Source organism: Poecilia reticulata, chromosome 4 (genome assembly GCF_904066995.2).
Source record: "Poecilia reticulata chromosome 4, P_reticulata-male-v2, whole genome shotgun sequence".
NCBI classification, from domain to species: domain Eukaryota; kingdom Metazoa; phylum Chordata; class Actinopteri; order Cyprinodontiformes; family Poeciliidae; genus Poecilia; species Poecilia reticulata.
The window spans coordinates 33,358,418-33,379,915 of record NC_088833.1 but is presented as its reverse complement, the minus strand read 5'-3'; the positions used below and the strand labels follow the sequence as shown (position 1 = coordinate 33,379,915).

The 21,498-nt window shown below is 42.3% G+C and overlaps 1 protein-coding gene across 4 annotated transcripts in view; it reads right to left on the bottom strand.

Annotated features, from left to right (window-relative positions):
* pde6d (phosphodiesterase 6D, cGMP-specific, rod, delta) overlaps positions 1 to 21,498 on the bottom strand; it is a 58,785-nt gene that overhangs the window by 30,336 nt on the left and 6,951 nt on the right. For 3 of the 4 annotated variants that reach the window (XR_014087405.1, XM_081606693.1, XM_008408162.3), the window contains exon 2: positions 339 to 427. Coding sequence is in view for 3 of the 4 variants with exons in the window: in XM_081606693.1 (XP_081462819.1) it covers positions 339 to 427 (89 nt within the window). In the remaining variant the exon portion in view is untranslated. Of the gene's footprint in view, positions 1 to 338; positions 428 to 1,704; positions 2,201 to 21,498 lie in introns of those variants that run through there. The other variant, XM_008408163.3, reaches the window with a different exon arrangement.

Sequence of the window (21,498 nt, the reverse complement as noted above, 5' to 3'; positions counted from 1 at the left end):
CCCCATACCACAGCCCACTCGAAATAATTAGTTGCGGACTAATTATTTCGTCTGCAACTAATTATTCCAGGGTAACCCCTGAATAGAGTTAGCTCCTGTTCAGGGTAGCCCCACCTCTTGCCTGTTGACAGGCATCAGCGACCTCACTAGAGATATGCGTGTAAGATGACCGACTGACCGATCAAATTTTAAGACACAAAATAACTTTGTCTTTAGAGGGTCCCATGTGTTTTTGAATGTCGTCCCAAACTCATTGACTGAGGCCACCTGATAATCATATTTCTGAGCCTAGCAATCAAACTTGTGCATTTAATAAAATAAGTACTGAGTGAACATACCTTCATGTTCTACCCCTGGTACAGATAGATCCTCTGTTCCTTGCCACAGCACCTTCCCCGTCTCTGCATCGCGGAGATTCATCCAGTTTCTATTGAGAAAACGTTAAGCAACAAAAGCCTAAAACAACAAGCATCCAAAACTCTTAGAAACCAACTCTGCTTTCACAGTGAATTCTCTGGCTTGGAGTTCAAATGACAGATTGGCAAAGGATTCCACATTCCAAACATCCACCACTGGCCTATTCCAAGTAACTCAGCTAATCAACCAGGCTCAGTCACAGGGTTAAGTAATAATGAGTCCATGATGAGAGGATGTTCCTACCAACTACCAACTACTAGTTCTTACCAAAATAAAAGTTTTTTCTTCTCCATGTCTTGATTGGTAGATTTCAGAATCTCTCATTAATGAGCTCTGCCCTCTCATTTGTTTATCACATAGCATCTCCAGCCTGCCCTTTACCAGCTTTTACAGGCTTATTTCTCTCCTTATTGTTTTTGTTTCCATATTTTAATTCTGGCAAATACTCAAAATGTTCTCCAACTGTTCCTGCTTCAGCAAAGACAGTCTGGAATGTTGAGAGGAAACATGCTACCTCACTGATAGAAATCCTGTTTCATTTTTCACCAAGGTCTTTGTACTGATTATGGGAGAGGCTGACCACTGCTCAAAGCTTCCCAAAGGTTCTGAACGAGGCTCAGGTCTGAACTCTGTGTGGAAATGCTTCTTCATCCTCCACAAACCACTAGTGAATACAGTGAATATTCTATATACTAAATGTTCTGTCGCATGTTTCATCTATTGATATTGATCGTGTGTCTATTGTGATATATACCGTTACTGATTTATCGTCCAGCCTACTTCATTTGCTCTGAAAGATGGTAAATCTGGACTCGGATTCCATGACCTTCTTTTGTTGCTTCTGTTGCTCATAAAATATAGTAGTTTGCTTATCTGTAATATCAGTCCTGTACACTGATATTGAGGCTACGTTGGTTCTGTCGGGTGAGAGAGACCTGAACATGAGGTAGTATGTTGCTGCAACAACTTCTACCTACAAAGCAAAGTGCTCTGTTTAGGCTCACATTTCTGTCTCAAGGTTTCATCATTTATTTGCTAAATTGATTTTCTTCAGCTACTTCTTACATTTATAAGAATTTATTCTTTTTACTTGTATAAACCAATCAATTACTTGCGCTTGTACAATTTAAATAATTTCTCACATTCACTTGTCTACAATTCTGTATTTTAAAATCTGATTTGAATCATGTTTCATTAGTTAGGGTTAAGACTATGCTGGGGTTGCCATGGTAATGTACATTTCTGTGTGTGCTGATGTGTACTATATGCAGTGTTGGTTTTACTAACCAAGCCAAACATCCACCAAAACACCTAAGGGGAGCTGAAAGGACAAGAAGGAACTGAGAGCAGCAGCCATGTTCTTTATCATCCTGGAGTTGACACCAGGCCCCTGTAATGATTACACAGATATATGGAAAATGAATGAATTCATGTTTTGTTATCAACCAAAGTTGGAAGAAGGGGAATAAAACTAATTGTACAACATATCTCTTATTATTGGTTAAGTTGTGTGAGATCAAATATTATGAAGCTTTTCTTTCCATCATTTTAGCCGCTTTCGCACTGCACGGAATGGTACAGAACGGAACGGAATGGTTCCAGCCCCGTGAGTTCTCATTACACTGAGGGCGCCATCGAAGCGGAACCGGACGTTATTTTTTTTGTAACTAAACAATGGTTTCAATGTAGCGGCCGGTGTCCGCGTTTCCCCATCAGATACGGTTCCCCCTGCGTCTTCTTGCCGCTCCGCCCACGCGGCAAAATATGGCCATCAGATAGGGTTCCCCCACTGTATAACAAGGGGAACGGTATCTGATGGGTAATATTGAGCATGAAAATGCATTCCCTATATATATATATATATATATATATATATACAAATAATTATAATTATAATATGTGACATATATGTATTTATCATTACTATTATTTTTTATTATTATTGTTATTAGTATTATCACTATTTGTTTCCCGCAAAACGTGAAGAAAGTGACAACTTTGCCGAAACATGTTGTTTGAGCTTTCACGGTGTCCGTAGTTCCCTACGCGTAACGCGGATTGACGTAACACCGGCTGTACTCGTTCATCAGCGAGTAAGCGGAATGTAAGAGCCATATGAATAAAATGAATGATTATTGAGGTGACGGGAGCGCATGCCTTTGACACTTGGGTGGTGGGTGTGTCGAGGTGGGCGTGGCTGTCACTGAAGGTATGAATGGGAGCCATACTGCCGTATTATGTTTGAGAAAGTGGGTGCACCGGGTGGTCATAATTTCTGTTGACCGTGTTTAATGCCGTTTATTGTTGGCACTATTGGATGGTTTGGCCTGGTCAGTCAGTGCAAGATCTGAAGTAAGACAATCAAAGTGAAATAAATAGTTGATTGCAACAACAAAGAAGCGGCTTGGACTTATTTGAAGCACGCGTCGGACAGTTTAGAATTCCCCGAGTTATCCCAGTGCGGCCCTCAAACATCTTTAGCTTTGCCGCACAATTATCGTCAACAGAAAATGACAATCGAATGAGCGGCTCATTGGATAGGCAAGTCTGGATTCGCTTATGCTTGGAACAGTTTGGAAGCGGCTATGGCGCATCGAGCGCATCGCAGCGTCATCAGTTAATTGAATGAGATTCCTTCACTGCAGCTCAATCAAGTCCGCTGGAACTGAGGTATGGAAACACAAACACGCACACTGACTCGCTTTGTCTGAAGAGGAATTGTTAAGGACAAACAACGGAAAATGGAGTCAGCTGGATCTAAATCAAGCTCGGTTGTAAGCGGTAAAGAAGAAAAAAGACGATCAAAATTAACTGTTAAAGCATTACAAAATAAAATTGAGAAGCTTCAAAAGGATCTCAAAGCAAAAGTTCATAAAATTAAAGGAGAGATAAACATTATTAAAGAGCTTATGAAAAATGAAGGGAATCTCAAGAGTGTTCAGTCTCATTGTGACGATTTAAAATTATCGCTTGAAAATGCAAATCAGCTGTATGAGTCTTTTATTCCTCTGTTTCCTACTGAAGAACAAGAAAGACAAAACACTTGGTTTTCAAGCTTGTGTAAATTCTGAATTTATACAAGAAGTTGAAAAATGGCTTTTAGATGCAGAGCAACTGAACAATGAAGCTCAAATAGGTGAAGAAGCTGATTTAAATCAGGCTCAAATGTCCAGAGCTGAACCCTGTGTGAATAAAGAGCTTAATGCACCTTTTGTTTCTCAGCATTCAGAGTGTGAAGAAAATGCTGATGTTCAGGATGATGTCAAGCCAAGTGATAGTGTTTCTAATGTTGACAGCAGAAGGTCTAGAGGATGTCGTTCATCAAGAACTAAGTCCTCTCTGTCTCCTACATCTTCAGCTCGTGTTAAAGCAGAAGCAGACATGGCTGCATTAAAGGCACGACACAAGTTGAAACAAAAACATGCTTTAGAGGAGCAGGAGGAACAACTAAGAAAAAAGAAAGAAGAACTGGATTTGGAGATTGAAATTGCAGCTTCAATGGCTAAAGTTAAAGTGTTGCAGGGCTCTGTCTGTTCTCAAGTAAGCAGTGCTGCTCAGATTAGGTCTGATGGCATGAATTCATATTTTGAGCGTGAAAATAAAAGATCTCAAATATTGAATGTTGATGCAGAGACATTTGTACCTACAGCAGCTGAAACTGAATGTCATGATAAAGCTCCAACCTTTCAGTCCTATTCTTATTTGGGAGCACGACCTAAAGAAACAAAAGTTAAACAAAATCCAGACACATTGACTGACCAGGTGAAGACAAAAACAACACAAGTTGAAGTTCCAACAGACCAAATGTTTCATCAGCCACAGCCACAATCATCACATCAGAAACATTCATTGTCAGTTGAATGTGTTGGAAAGACAGAATGAAATTACAAGCTTGCTTGTAAATCAACAATCTTTATTCTTTCTGCCAAAACGGGACATACCAATATTCGATGGTGATCCACTCCAGTTTAAAACATTCATGACAGCGTTTGAACACAGCATTGAAACAAAAGCTCACAGTGCCAAAGACTGTCTATACTTTCTGGAGCAGTTCACTAGAGGTCAGCCTCGTGACCTAGTGAGAAGCTGTGTTCATATGCCTAATGATTCTGGATATGCTAAAACTAAATCTTTGCTTCAAGAACATTTTGGTTGTTCATTGAAGATCATTGCTGCATACATGAATAAAGTTTTATCATGGCCTGCTTTGCAAGCAGAAGATGTAAAGGCTTTACAAGCATTCAGCCTTCTGCTCAGGGAATGCTGTAATGTGATGGAAAACAATGGATGTATGCATGAGTTGGATGTTCCTACCAATATGCAAACAATTATCAAAAAAATGCCTTTTAAACTGCGAGACAGGTGGAGAAATGATGTGTGTGATTTACAGGAGAAGTTCAAAAGAAGAGCCACCTTCAGTGACATTGTTCGGTTTGTAGAAAGGCAAGTGAAGATTGCCAGTGATCCACTTTTTGGTGATATCCAAGATTCTACATCTAGACCAAAGAAGGATGTTGGAATTTATAAATCACAACAGCGATTAAAGATAAATGGAAGTAGTTTTGCTACTGTTGTTGGAGACATGCAGAAGAAAACCGACTCTGAAGTAAAGAAAGGAAGAGAGACGACTGTCATAAAGAGTTGTTTATTTTGTGGAGCTGGACATTCCTTGGACACATGCCCTCTATTGGAAAGGAGGTCACATGGGGAGAAGTTGACATTTCTGAAAGAAAATGGGGTGTGCTTTGGCTGTTTATGCACTGGGCACATCAGCAAAGACTGTAAAAGGCGACATCACTGTAAAGTGTGTGGCTTAAGACATCCCACTATGCTTCATGTATTCTCCAAAGAAAAGGAAATTGCTCCAGTCCATAAGAAGGAAGTGGAGACAACAAGTGGAAGTGCCTTCATCTCTGCTCAGTCCAGTGGTCTAACTGGGGCCGGTGAGCATAGCTGTACTCTCTCTATTTTTACCAGTCAGAGTGAAGTCTACAAAGAGCCAGAAGACAATAATAACATATGCTTTTTTAGACCCTGGAAGCTCTGCATCTTTCTGTACTGAAGAATTGATGAACAGATTAAATGTTACTGGGAGACATACAAGCATCCTTCTGCGAACAATGGGTCAAGAGAAGGTGGTTGGAAGCAACATTGTGTCAGATCTGGAGATTGCTGGGCTAAATGAAGACATCTTTTGTGAATTACCTGACGTATTCACACAGAGAAGCATGCCTGTTCATTATAGCAACATTCCACACCAAGAAGACCTCGAAAGATGGCCACATCTGAAAAATTTGAAGATTATCGAAATCAATTCAGGAGTTGATTTGCTCATTGGGACCAATGTGCCTAGAGCGCTGGAGCCATGGGATGTTATCCGAAGTCAAAATGGAGGCCCCTACGCAGTCAAGACGATCCTTGGATGGACAGTGAATGTCCATTCACTGTCCATCCAAGGATCGTCTTGATCCTTGGATCCTTAGAGGAGACTATGAAGTCGACACAAGAGAGCTACAACCAACTGTTACTGTAAACAGGATTTCTGTGTCAAAACTTGAGGACTTGTGGCAACAACAAATGAAGGTTGATTTTCCTGAATGTTCTCAAGATGAACAACCTGGATGGTCCAGAGAAGATAATCAGTTCATGGAGCTGGTTACAGAATCAGTTAAGTTGAAAGATGGACATTACACCATCGCTTTACCTCTGAGACACAAAGATCTGAAAATGCCCAACAATAAGAAAGTGGCTGAACAGCGTGTGTTGAATCTCAGAAGGAAGTTTACCAAAAACCATCAATTCCATTCTGACTATACTAACTTCATGAATGACATAATTTCCAAGGGCTACGCAGAGAGAGTCTCAGTTGAAAATCTTGAACGGTGTGATGGGAGGGTTTGGTATATACCACACCATGGAGTATATCATCCTCATAAGAAGAAGATAAGAGTCGTGTTTGACTGTGGTGCAACATTTGGAGGAAAATCTTTAAACACTCAACTCTTACAAGGTCCAAACCTCACCAGTTTATTGGTTGGTGTCATCACTAGATTCAGAAAAGAACATGTTGTCATCACAGCGGACATTGTGGCCATGCTTTATCAGGTCCGAGTACCACCATCTGACTCTGATCTGTTGAGATTTCTCTGGTGGCCAAATGGAGAGTTCATACTCTCCATTCCAGCATCTGGTGGAATACCGAATGGTTGCACACCTTTTTGGAGCTACATCATCTCCAAACTGTGCATGTTTTGCACTGAGAAGGTGTGCAGAGGACAATCAACAACTGTTTACACCAAATGTCATAAATGCTGTGCTTCACAACTTTTATGTGGATGACTGTTTGGTTTCTGTAAGCACAGAAGAGGAAGCTAAGTCATTATACCAAGGACTCCGTGCTTTGTGTAAGAAAGGCGGATTTCAACTTCTCAAATGGATAAGTAACCGACGCAGTGTTCTTACTGCAATACCACAGCATGAAAAGTCAATTGAGGTGAAGAACCTGGATATGGATAATGATGATCTACCAATGGAACGTGTGTTGGGTGTACAGTGGTGTGTACAATCAGACCTGCTGAAATTCAAGATCATCCTCAAAGACAGACCTCTGACAAGACGAGGAGTCTTGTCCATCGTAAGTTCCATCTACGATCCTCTTGGATTTCTGGCTCCAGTTGTTTTGGTCGCAAAAGGGATTCTGCAAGATCTAAGCAGAAGACACGTTGGCTGGGATGATCCCTTGCCACATGATGCTTCCCAGAAGTGGAAAAACTGGCTGGAAGAACTTCATCAGCTTGAACGGTTTGGAGTTAGCAGATGTCTGAAACCACAGGACTTTGGACAAGCCACAAGTTTGCAGCTTCATCATTTTAGTGATGCAAGCGAGAATGGATATGGAACTGTGAGCTACCTGTTGCAGTGTAATGCTGATGGACAAGTGCATTGTGCATTTATAATGGGTAAAGCCCGTGTAGCTCCACTGAAATCCACCACCATCCCTCGCATGGAGTTGACTGCTGCAGTGGTTGTCAGCCGTATGGATAAGCTGTTGAGGAAGGAGTTAAGGATGGAACTGCAAGACTCAGTATTTTGGACTGATAGTACTTCAGTTTTGAAGTACCTCAAGAATGAAAGATTGAGGTTTAAGACCTTTGTGACAAATAGAGTTGGAGAGATACTCAGTTTGTCAAATCCCTCACAGTGGAGGTACATTGCTACCAGTATTAATCCAGCAGATTTGGCATCCAGAGGAACAAGTGTGAAGTCTTTTTTGAAGGCTGATACCTGGGTGTCTGGACCAAAGTTTCTTCATGACCCTGAAAGGAAATGGCCTGCAAATCCTGAGGACGTAAGTCATTTTGCTCTGGAGGATCCAGAAGATCCAGAGGTCAAGACATTGGTTTCCGTTAATGTGACATGCACCAATGAACAAGTGGACCCAATTATGAAATTCATTCATTCATTTTCTTCTTGGGCCAAACTGAAAACAATGGTAGGGTGGCTACTCAGGTTTAAACAATTGCTGTCCAAACTAGCTCAAAAGAGAGCACAACTAAAGTTGGATTTTGCCGACTCTGATCTTGATGACGTTACACTTCAAGAAAGGCTGAAGAAAGAAATGAATGTGTACAAGAAAAAGGTTGCATTGGGAGCCTTATCAGTGGAGGAGTTTGGAAAGGCTGAGAGTGCCATCATCTGCTATTGTCAAAGAAAGCGATATCCAGAGGAAATGATGAGTTTACAGAAACATGAATGTGTGAAGAAAACAAGCCAGCTCTATAAGCTTGATCCGGTTCTTGAGGGTGGTGTACTAAGAGTTGGTGGAAGGCTAAGCAAAGCAGCTATGCCTGCTGAAGATAAATATCCAGCCATATTGGCTAAAGACCTTTACATCTCTGAAATCCTACTGCGCCACATACATCATCAGACAGGCCATGGTGGACGCAATCATATGCTTGCTGAACTGCGTCAAAGGTATTGGATCCCTGGTGCCAGTGTTGCAATTAGGAAGATCCTATCTAAATGCATGACATGTCGACAACTCCATGCTGCACCAGGAAGTCAAAGGATGGCAGACCTTCCACAGGAACGAGTGTATCCAGACAAACCCCCATTTACTTGTGTGGGTGTGAATTGTTTTGGTCCCTTTGAAATAAAACGTGGCAGAAGCCTGTTAAAACGACATGGAGTCATCTTTACCTGCATGGCAATAAGAGCAGTTCACCTGGAGATGCTGTCGTCACTGGATACTGATTCCTTCATCAATGGTCTCCGAAGATTTATTGCCAGACGTGGTCAAGTGCTGGAGCTACGTTCAGACAATGGAACCAACTTTGTGGGAGCTGAACGAGAGTTAAGAGAAGAAATTGAAAGATGGAATCAAACTCTCATCAGTAACACTCTCCTTCAGAAAGGAATAAAATGGTCTTTCAATCCCCCTACTGGTTCACACCATGGAGGTGCATGGGAAAGCCTTATTAAATCTGTCCGGAAAGTGTTAAATTCTGTTCTGAGAACACAGAGTCTTGATGAAGAAAGTCTTCACACGGTTTTCTGCGAAGTTGAGACCATCATAAACAGTCGACCTATAATCAAAGCCTCTACTGATGCCCACGACCTGGAAGCACCAACTCCAAATCATCTTCTTCTGTTAAAGACCATGCCTTCATTGCCACCAGGAGTGTTTTCCAAGAATGATATCTACGCTCGGCGAAGATGGAGACAAGTGCAATATATGGCGGATCTCTTCTGGAAGCGTTGGTTAAAGGAATACTTACCTCAACTATAAGAGCGTCAGAAATGGCAAAGGACAAGACGGAACTTTCTTCCAGGAGACGTCGTTCTCATCGTGGATGACTCTGCTCCACGCAACTCTTGGTTAATGGGTAGAGTTGTGAAAATTGTTCCTGACAAAGGAGGACTGGTGCGGTCAGTTCGCATCAAGACAAAGACAAACTACCTGGAAAGACCCATTACCAAGTTGTGCCTGCTTCAGGAGGCGGAGACAACATGAACATTTTAACAACTCTTTTCTTTGCTTTCTCATTACTAGTGACTTCCTTTTCTCTAGTTGATTGCTTATTCTTAAAGACAGATTTAGATAAATTAATATTGAACAATTTATGATTATTTGTTTTTTAGGATTGTCTCTTACATGTTAACATTTCAGATAATTATTTTGTAATAATTAGGGGCCGGAATGTAAGAGCCATATGAATAAAATGAATGATTATTGAGGTGACGGGAGCGCATGCCTTTGACACTTGGGTGGTGGGTGTGTCGAGGTGGGCGTGGCTGTCACTGAAGGTATGAATGGGAGCCATACTGGCGTGCTGGCTTATTATGTTTGAGGAAGTGGGTGCACCGGGTGGTCATAATTTCTGTTGACCGTGTTTAATGCCGTTTATTGTTGGCACTATTGGATGGTTTGGCCTGGTCAGTCAGTGTAAGATCTGAAGTAAGACAATCAAAGTGAAATAAATAGTTGATTGCAACAACAAAGAAGCGGCTTGGACTTATTTGAAGCACGCGTCGGACAGTTTAGAATTCCCCGAGTTATCCTAGTGCGGCCCTCAAACATCCTTAGCTTTGCCGCACAATTACGGAGGAAAAAAAATACCTCATCATTAGACCAGGTGATTGCACTATATTGAGACGAATCCATTGCTAATTGCTAAAACCATTGCTAAAACTAATAATAAACATATTGAAAAGAGCACTCTTTACAAAATAAAATACAGTTTAGTGAGAGCCAGCTGTCAAAGGAAAATCAACATCTGACTCTATAACAACCAGCAACCAATCAGCTGCTGGTTCTAAGCAGAACCGCTTGGCCGGCCCGATTGGAACCACAGCTCTTGTGGTTCCATGGGGCCGGGTGGAACCGGTGTTACGTCAATCCGCGTTTCCCCATCAGATACGGTTCCCCCTGCGTCTTCTTGCCGCTCCGCCCCGCCCACGCGGCAAAATACACGCGTGCTCGTGGTGAGCACTGAGAAAGCACGTGCATAGGGAACTACGGACACCGTGAAAGCTCAAACAACATGTTTCGGCAAAGTTGTCACTTTCTTCACGTTTTAGCGGGAAACTAATAATAATAACAATAATAACAATAACAACAAAAATACTAGTAATAATAATAATAGTGATGATAAATACATAAATGTCACATAGATATTATAATTATCATAAATGTATTTATACATATATATATTTATGAAATAAAAACAGGGCAATGTATTTTAATGCTCGATATTACCCATGAAATACCGTTCCCCTTGTTTTACAGTGGGGGAACCCTATTTGATGCCCATATTTCACCCATCAGATACTGTTCCCCTTGTTTTACAGTGGGGGAACGGTATTTGATGGTCATATTTCACCCATCAGATACCGTTCCCCCTATGTTAAAATCACCCATCAGATACCGTTCCCCTTGTTTTACAGTGGGGGAACGGTATCTGATGGGTGAAATATGGCCATCAGATTTGGTTTCCCCACTTTTAAACAAGGGGAACGGTATCTGATGGGCGAAATATGGCCATCAGATTTGGTTCCCCCACTTTTTAACAAGGGGAACGGTATCTGATGGGCGAAATATGGCCATCAGATAGGGTTCCCCCACTGTAAAATAAGGGGAACGGTATCTGATGTGCGAAATATGGCCATCAGATACCGTTCCCCCCTGTAAAACAAGGGGAACGGTCTCTGATGGGTAATATTGAGCATTAAAATGCATTGCCCTGTTTATATATATATATATATATATATATATATATATATATATATAGTCACATATATTATTACTATAATATATGTGACATATATGTATTTATCATTACTATTATTTTTCATTATTATTGTTATTAGTATTATTACTATTTGTTTCCCGCAAAAACGTGACGAAAGTGACAACTTTTCCGAAACATGTTTGAGCTTTCACGGTGTCCGTAGTTCCCTACGCGCGTGCTTTCTCAGTGCTCATCACAAACACGCGCGTATTTTGCCGCGGGGCGGAGCGGTAAGGAGACGCAGGGGGAACCGTATCTGATCGGGAAACGCGGATTGACTTAACACCGGTCGCAAGTTGTAATGCGAACACGCTTGGAACCGTTCCGTACCGTTTCGTGCAGTGCGAAAGTTGATATGCTAGGCTAACAATAGTAATTTGTTAGCTGGCTAACATTCCGTCGCCTTTCTGTTTTGGAAATAGAACGTATTTAGGCTCTAATCTTAATCAGATGTTTATAGTATAGACTGGGGTTGCCACCCGTCATGTAAAATGCGTGATCGTATTAAACCCTCCTCACTTACGCTAGTTTCACAAACCGCTAAGTAGCGACATTTCCTGTAGCCACAAGTCCAAAGACAGTTTATGCCAAACACCCGCTACTCCATCACGTCCTGAGAAGTTAAACTCCTGCTACGATCAAGACATGAGGAGGAAGACGCTGTTTTAGATAGATATAGATATTAATGTTTCATTGGAGAAATGTGATGAGCTATCCATCTATATTAGCTCATTGACTTCACATTTCTCCAATGTTGATTAGAAGATTAAGTTTCTTATACTTTGTTTTCCTGCGGTTGTAGACTTGGCAGTAGAAAATTAATAACATAGGAATAACAACTTTATATCCCTTTTAACAGGTTACACTTGATTCTGCTGTGGAAACAAAGTGCATGAAGTTTGTGCTCAGCTGGGAAAACCCTGTGGATCACATGTTGGGACTTCTGCTTCAAACTGCTCACTACAGTATATTATTGTCTCTGTCATCCACCAGTTCACTGCAGACTGACACCAGTTCACTGCAGACTGACACCAGTTCACTGCAGACTGGCACCCGCCAAGGACCCAACATGGATGTCTTAAGTTGTAAACCCTGAGTACATGTTGAAATAAAATTGATATGTCTTTTGTAACTACATTTTCTCTATCAATGACTTACATTATTAATTGTGGTAATTATGTTTGTGTAATGTAGTAACCATGTACAGTGTTTAATATAATTATTAAATAGATGTTTTAAAGAAACAGCCACAAACCTTTGTTCCACAATGGCAGCTTTAATTTTAGCATTTCCTCTCCTCCACATACTTTGTTGCCAGATGTGTACAATTTACAAAAAATAAGCAATTTAAATGTAAAAGTTGCATATATGTAGATTACTCAAGAGAAGTTATTAACAATAGTTTTTTTTACATAACTCTACACATCAATTCATTTATTAATAGATACATATAGATATTAATTACAGAATAGATACACAAATATTTCATTTCTAACAGCTGCTAGCAGTAGTGAGTGTTCATCCAAGAAGTGTGACTTGCAGGAGCAGAGAGGCTCTGTACTGGTTTGTCCTTTTAAATCAAGAGGCCCATGATACTTTGACTAGGCAGCAGATGTCCCACAGCTGATTGACTGAACCTGCCATGGACAGAGGAACAAGACCATCCCAGATATGGTAGGTTGTTAGGTCGGCTACTGTTGAGAAAGATGGACAACAAAACAAATGGAGAAATTATGAATCACATCAGAATATGGAAATTATTTGGCAGATGGTGCTTAAATCAATACTTAAAATGCTTTTCTAAATAACAGTGTTGGAAGACATAAGTGATTTTAGTGAAACTTTTAACCACACTGAAAGGCAGCGGTGTATGTGTATGTTTCTTAACTGGCTAAAGCTGCTGCTAGCTGGTTTACTCTCCGATCGGAGGCTGGTTTCTTTAAATACAGTTGGAGAATGGTAAATTGACAATGACTGATGAAGGCTAACATGTAAGTACTGTTGTATTACAGTTAATACAGAAAGTGAACCTTTTAACGTTACAACACTGACAGAGCGGTGTACATATTTTCCCAACTGTGGCTAAAGCTGCTGCTAGCTGGTTTACTATCCGATCGGAGGCTGTTTATTTTACACATAGAGAATGGTGAATTGACAATGAGTAATAACAGCTATCTAACTGTTATTATTAACCTTACCTTTTATTATATTCTTAAGATAATGAGTATCCATGATTTTTTTCAGTCAGGTTTCCAGAGGCAAAATCACACCGGAAGTAAAGATACACCGCTTCGAGCCATAACGGAAGTTGTGTGACGTCGCTGTGAAAAGGGTCTATTGCAGGGGTCCCCAAACCTTTTCCTGTGAGGGCCACATAACTTCTTCCTTCTCTGGTGGGGGGCCGGAGTCATTTTGTAACAGAAAAAGTGAAACAGAAAAAGACGATTGCAGGAGTGCCTAAATGTAAAAAATATGTCGTTTTCCAGAAAGCACAATCAAATGACCCTCTCTCTCTTTTTTCACAGAAAAAAATCCAGGATTATAGTCTGTATTTTTCGAACTATGAGCCGCACAGGACTATAAGCCACAACCCCAAAGTTTTTTTTGTTTTTTAAACCAGTAAACATACACATATAAGCCTCAGATATCTCTGCCGTTCTAAGTTTTCCACAACGATGCAGCAGCTGCAGAGGGGGGCGGACACGCAAAATTTGAGTCATAACAGGTCAATTGAATATCACATTTATTGTTAAGTTGTAAGTAGCATACTGCGCATGTGTGAGATGTAAGGTAGTGGGAGGGGGAACTAGAGCAGGGGGTTCTGGGGATTTCGGTTGTGTGAGGAGGGGGGATAACAGTGGATGGCGACCATTAAAGTGTACATGCTAACGTCAGTAGTGTGAGTGATGATTCAACAGTGGTAGCAGAGGATGGCCGCTGCTGGAAATTACAAAGTTCCCCCACCGCTCGACGAGAAGACGTCTTACGAAAGTTGGAAAAATGAAATTGAAATCTGGAGACTTGTTACCGACTTGGACAAAAAGAAGCAGGCCCTAGCGGTTACCCTGTCGCTATCGGGAAGAGCGAGAGAAAGCGCACTGGAAATCGCTGCGGAAAACCTCAACGACGACACAGGAATGAGTGTTCTTTTAAACAAGCTGGACTCAGTGTTTTTAAAAGAAGAAAAGGATCGGCAGTACGAAGCTTACACGGACTTTGATCGGATCGGCAGACGTGGCGACACGTCCATGATGGATTACATTATCGAATTTGAACGACGGTACAACAAGTTACGTAAGTTCAAAATGGAACTACCGGATGCAGTGTTAGCATTCAAGCTGTTAGACACCGCGGGGCTAAACGTTAAAGACAAACAGCTGGCTCTTACCGCCTGTTCTACAGTATCTTTTGATAACATGAAATCGGCTTTGAAAAGAATCTTCGGCGATAATGTCTATCCTCCACAAGAGGGCGACTCGGCCTTTTTCACCAAATATACAGGCAAGCGTGAACGGCGTTCAAACTCAGAGCAAAGCCCAAGAACGGCTGCAGGGACTAATCCACTCGACAAATACGGGAGAAGAACTGAATGTGCAATATGTCGGAGCACTTATCACTGGGCAAAAGACTGCCCCAATAAAAGAGAACATGTGAAGCTAACAAATGTTGAGGGATCAGAAGATGACGTTGAAGAATGTAATATTACGCTGTTTTCAAACGAATCCCCATCTGACACACAGATCTTCATGGTAGAAGCTTTGGCATCTGCTGTGATTGACACTGCCTGTACAAGAACTGTGTGTGGTGAAAAATGGCTTGCAGATTATGTAAGTGGGCTGCATCAAAGAGAATTGATAAAGATTAAAGATGAAAAGAGTGCAAGACCTTTCCGTTTTGGGGACGGAAAACTGGTGCTATCCACAAGAAAGGTGACTATTCCTGCAACAATAGGAGAAACTAAATGCAAAATTGAGACAGAAGTAGTTCCAGCAGATATACCGATGCTTTTGAGCAAAACATCACTGAAGAGAGCAAGTGCTGTTTTGGACATTGCTCAAGATAAAGCAATGATGTTTGACCAACCTGTAAAACTTGAACTGACATCTTCTGGACATTATTGTGTAAACTTAAGAAAGGAAAGGATCAATAATGAAAGCCAGTTTAAACAAAATGAGACACAAAATGATGAAGATGAAATTCTCATTGTGACAGAAAACATGACAACAAAAGAAAAAAAAACAGTACTGCTAAAGCTACATAAACAATTTGGACATGCCTCAGTTGACTGACTACAAAAGCTCTTGTCTTGCTCAGGCAACACTGATGATGAAAGCATTACAATCCTGAAGGAAATTGTAAAAAACTGTGACGTATGCATCCGGTACAGTAGAGCAAAACCTAAACCTGCAGTGGGTTTACCCATGGCTTCAACGTATAATGAAACTGTAGCTGTGGACCTACATGAGCTTGAGCCAGGATTGTGGTATCTACATGCTATCGACCATTTTACAAGATTCAGTGCAGGGAGCATTATCACCACAAAAAGGCCCAGAGAGATAGTGAAACACTTTATTCACTGCTGGATAAGTGTTCATGGCCCACCACACAGATTATTCACTGACAATGGAGGTGAATTTAACAATGAAGAAATAAGAGACATGGCTGAACATTTTAACATCGAGGTTAAAACTACTGCTGGATACAGTCCATGGAGCAACGGCCTACTGGAAAGACACAATCAGATTCTCACTGAAATGCTACTCAAGGTAAAGAGAGACAACAGATGTGACTGGAAAATGGCCCTGGACTGGGCTTTGATGGCAAAAAACAGCATGCACAATGTACATGGCTACAGTCCTTATCAACTTGTTTTTGGTCAAAACCCAAACCTGCCATCAGTTCTGATTGATAGACCTCCAGCGTTGGAAACTGATGTCAATACATGGATGGGTCATCACACTGCAACACTGCATGGCATGAGAAAAGCCTTTGCTGAGGCTGAATGTTCTGAGAGGATCCGAAGAGCCCTGCGAAAACAGCTGAGACCCACAGATGACAAATATGAAACAGGAGACAAAGTCTATTATAAACGTACAGACTGTCAGGAGTGGAAAGGGCCAGGTGTGGTTATTGGCCAAGATGGTGTAGTAATATTCGTCAGGCATGGTGGAACATATGTCAGAGTACACCAGTCTAAGCTGAGAAAAATGAATGAGACACAAGAGAAACTAGAAGAAAGTGAAAACAAAAATCCATTTAAAACGGATGACCACCTTTCAAAGACACCAGTATTTGATGAAGAACATGATTTTGAAAGCGAACATGAGATGGCACCAACAAGCAATGAATCACTTGATGTTACAGAAAACAGTGAATCCTCCTGTGATCCAGTACAACCTGAAGAGGGCGGTCTCCCAATGACACACACAACTGTAAGTGAAGGAATAAAACTAAAAGCTGGACGAGGAATTAAATACACAGACAAAGAAACAGGTCAAAAATATGCTGGAAAAATAACAAGCCGGGCAGGAAAAGCCAGTGGGAAACTCAAAAACTGGTACAACTTAGAATATACTGAGCCAGAGGAAATTGCTGGATCCACAGGGTCAATTGATGTGGGACAAGTAAGCAACCTCGAAGTGGTTGAAAATGTCAAGACCAATACTGACAACAGAGATGAAATATTAGTAGTGAACGAGGATATTTTCTCACACGCTAAACATACTGAACTTGAGAACTGGAAAAGAAACAATGTGTTTGTGGAGGAAAAAGATGAAGGTCAGAAATGCATATCAACGAGGTGGGTGTGCACACTCAAGAAAACACAAGTAGACATAGTACCCAAAGCTAGACTGGTTGCAAGAGGCTTTGAAGAAATTAACATTCAAGAACTTCCTAAGGATTCACCCACTTGTTCCTCTGAATCACTAAAGATGGTCATAGCTGTTATATGCCAAAATAAATGGAAGCTGAACTCTATGGACATCAAAGCAGCCTTTTTGCAAGGTAAAGATTTAACACGGCATGTGTATCTTCGTCCACCTCAAGAGGCAGAGAGCGAAGGAATCGTATGGAAGTTAAACAAATGTGTCTATGGCTTGGCAGATGCTTCCTTGTTCTGGTACAACAAGGTGAAAGAAACCATGCAGAAGCTGGGAGGAACTGTGTCAAAAGTTGATCCAGCTGTCTTCTACTGGCAAGATGATTTCTGTAAGGTGACAGGAGTTCTTGCATGCCATGTAGATGACTTTGTATGGGGTGGTTCAGACACGTTTTCTTCAGCTATTATTCCCAAACTGAAAACTGCTTTTCAAGTTGGACGAGAAGAACATAACAGCTTCAACTACATTGGAATGGAGATTCATTCTCTACAGAATGAAATCAGAGTACAACAGCGTGCATACATTAAAAACCTACAGCCCATTACTATGGATCCCATCAGAGCACCACAGCGGGAGGCTCCATTAACAGACACAGAAATGGACATGTTAAAATCCAAGATTGGACAGATTCTGTGGGTAGCAAGACAGAGCAGACCTGACATCATGTGTGACATATCCATCTTGGCGTCAAACACAAAACATGCTACGATTCAAACATTACACTGTGCAAACAAACTGATCAGAAAACTTAAATCTGAGGAAGTTACCCTCAGATTCCAATGCTTAGGAGACATCAAATACCACAAGCTAGTGGTGTTCAGCGATTCCTCAATGGGAAACCTCTCAGATGGAGGGACACAAGGAGGACATCTTGTCATGCTGATGGGAGAAGATGGAAAATTTTCACCCATATGCTGGCAATCCAGACGGATTAGGAGAGTGGTACGAAGCACGTTAGCTGGAGAGACTTTAGCACTAGCAGATGGGATTGATAATGCCGTCTTTCTCACTACACTCTATTCAGAGCTCATGGTTGGTGATGGCACACGCAACATCCTACCCATTACCTGTGTAACAGACAACCATTCCCTCCTTGATGCTGTCAAATCTACAAAATGCGTAACTGAAAAGAGACTTCGGCTTGAGATCAGCAGTATCAAAGAACTTGTGGGTTCTGGGACAATTCAGGAAATCATATGGACACCTACCAAAGACCAACTTGCTAACTGCTTAACAAAAGTGGGGGCGTCTGCCCTTGGACTTCTGAGAGCCCTAAGTGAAGGGAAATGGCAACTTAAAGATTAAAACAAACAAGCAAAAACACTACTGTTCCTTACATAAGTTAAGTTCAAGTAAATGGAGCTAAAATAAGTAAAGTTAAAATGCTACTACCGAATGTTATTTTAGCTTGTTATGTGTTCTTTAAAGAAAGAGGAGAGATTGTTAAGTTGTAAGTAGCATACTGCGCATGTGTGAGATGTAAGGTAGTGGGAGGGGGAACTAGAGCAGGGGGTTCTGGGGATTTCGGTTGTGTGAGGAGGGGGGATAACAGTGGATGGCGATCATTAAAGTGTACATGCTAACGTCAGTAGTGTGAGTGATGATTCAACATTTATTACGGTTGAAAAAGAAAAAGTTGCCAAGATCAGATTTAACAAAACTTATTACGGTAGTTTCCGAACGATAACTAACAGTAAAAGTGCTGATCCTTCGTGTTGCTACTAGCATGTGCTAAATCAGTGGTCCCAACCTGTTTATTACCGCGGACCGGTCAAGACTTGGACTTTTTGTTGCGGCCCGGGAGGGAGAGGGGGAGTCGGAGGGGGGATGAACAGTCAGATAAGGCTTCTACATGTTGGTGTTCCCACTAAATGCTGAATATGCCCTATTTGGGTCGTCTTGGCCCTTTTATCGCAGCCTGTGGGGTTTTCTCTGACCGGGAACTACAATACAACCTGCTGAATGTGACAGGTAGCCAATCAAAAAGAGCGGTGACGTAAGAACAGAGGGGAATCCTAAACAGCTGACATATCGCGCAACTGAGAGTCCGGTGGATATCGGAGATCAAATGTTGAAATGTTTATTATTAAAACTAAAAGGTCATTATTATGTTTATTCAGTTAAAAATGTTAACTATAAAAAAACATTCACCTCCAAATCATAGTGCAGCCAATAGAGCGGCTGCTCCCGTCGTCTTTCTTCCACCGCCTTTTCTTTTTATTACGTCTTTTATCTAGTAAAATGACTCCACAAACCATAACTACTACTTCTACATCGTCATCCGTGTTTGGTTATTCTAAATTCCCGCTATGTTGGGGGGTTTTACTGGATTATCCTCTGGAATCGGGATGTTCGTGACTGGAATCGGTTTGTGCCGTGTGGCTGAACACGAACCGATCAAACCTGTTGTACTTTTATCAGCTCTGTGGTCACAGAGGTTTGGAGAATCGGCCGAAGCTCTACTCCTCTCCTCTTGACCACTGCCCAAACGCTCTGACTCTGGTCGCTATGGTAACGTTTATATATCCCATTGAAATAAGATACAGAAGCGCCACAAAAACGAACATTTTACTTTTGTGAAAATTTTAACTCACGATAATGACTAACGGGAGCACTGAGTTTGTTTCTCTGCAACCAGACGGTCCCATCAGGGACTGATGAGAGACAATGACACCCGAGCTGTGTTGCTTGAGCCCAGCCTGCTTGGTCTCTACGTGGCAAAGCAGCTTGAAGCTTCATTGCCTCATTAGCAGCCGGTCGCCGCATGTTACGGTTTGTAATGTGGGACTCACCTACCGGTCCGGGACAAATCCATTCTCCTGTCTCTTCTCTGGGCCTTTTCCCCTTTGCAAAGAAACTTTCCAAAGACATCTGATCTGTTTCTTACTCATTTTGCTGTTTGTGGGTTCAGTGTTGGCGCGCAAGTAACCAGGCTTCCAATGATTAATTTCTTGCTAAAGAGCCCCCTGGTGGTTGAAGAAAAATACGCATATAAACGGCTTGTAGTCCGCAAAATACGGTATATGAAAAAAAATCTAAATGCTCTCTGGTATTGTTCAGGGGGCCGGACCAAATGTGGAGGCGGGCCGGATCCGGCCCGCGGGCCGTGGTTTGGGGACCCCTGGTCTATTGCCTCTCGCACAGTAAGATAAGGCGGCTAACTGGAGCTAAACGTAGCGAACCTTCCAGATTACAGAACAGTTTTTGGTGAATAAAAAAAAAACATTTTTTGGTGAATAGAGTGGAGTAGACTTGCTACTTGTCAGATGACGGAAAATGTTGAAGTATCGTTTCTGCTTCAGCTCGGAGTCGCGGTTTAAGCAGAAAGGTAATGAAATACAACAGACACTGACAGGCCTCTGCGTCTTTCTCTGAAGAACTACAGAGCGGGAGGAGACAGCCAGGTGAGGAGAAACTGTTCTTATCTATCGATTCAGTGTTTTTATCATACAGACGTTAGGCTGTTGTTGATGTGCTATTAACTAGCTGCTAGCTAACGACTTTGCTAGCCATCCATCCATCCATTTTCTTCCGCTTATCCGGGGTCGGGTCGCGGGGGCAGCAGCTTCAGAAGGGAGGCCCAGACTTCCCTCTCCCCAGCCACTTCTTCCAGCTCCTCCGGGGGAATCCCAAGGCGTTCCCAGGCCAGCCGAGAGACGTAATCCCTCCAGCGTGTCCTGGGTCTTCCCCGAGGCCTCCTCCCGGTGGGACGTGCCCGGAACACCTCACCAGGGAGGCGTCCAGGAGGCATCCTTACCAGATGCCCGAGCCACCTCAACTGGCTCCTCTCGACGTGGAGGAGCAGCGGCTCTACTCTGAGTCCCTCCCGGATGACCGAGCTTCTCACCCTATCTCTAAGGGAGAGCCCAGCCACCCTGCGGAGGAAACTCATTTCGGCCGCTTGTACCCGTGATCTCGTTCTTTCGGTCATGACCCAAAGCTCATGACCATAGATGAGGGTGGGAACGTAGATTGACCGGTAAATCGAGAGCTTCGCTTTTTGGCTCAGCTCTCTCTTCACCACGACGGGCCGGTACAGCGCCCGCTTCACAGTAGACGCTGCCCCAATCCGCCTTTCGATCTCCCGTTCCCTTCTTCCCTCATTCGTGAACAAGATCCCCAGATACTTAAACTCCTCCACTTGAGGCAGGACGACCCCCCTGACCCGGAGAAGGTACTCTACCCTTTTCCGGCTCAAGACCATGGCATCGGATTTGGAGGCACTGAGCCTCATCCCGGCCACTTCACACTCGGCTGCGAACCGCTCCAGTGAGAGCTGCAGATCACGTTCCGATGAAGCCAACAGGACCACATCATCCGCAAAAAGCAGAGATGCGATCCTAAGGCCACCAAAACGGATCCCCTCAACACCTCGGCTGCGCCTAGAAATTCTGTCCATAAAAGTAATG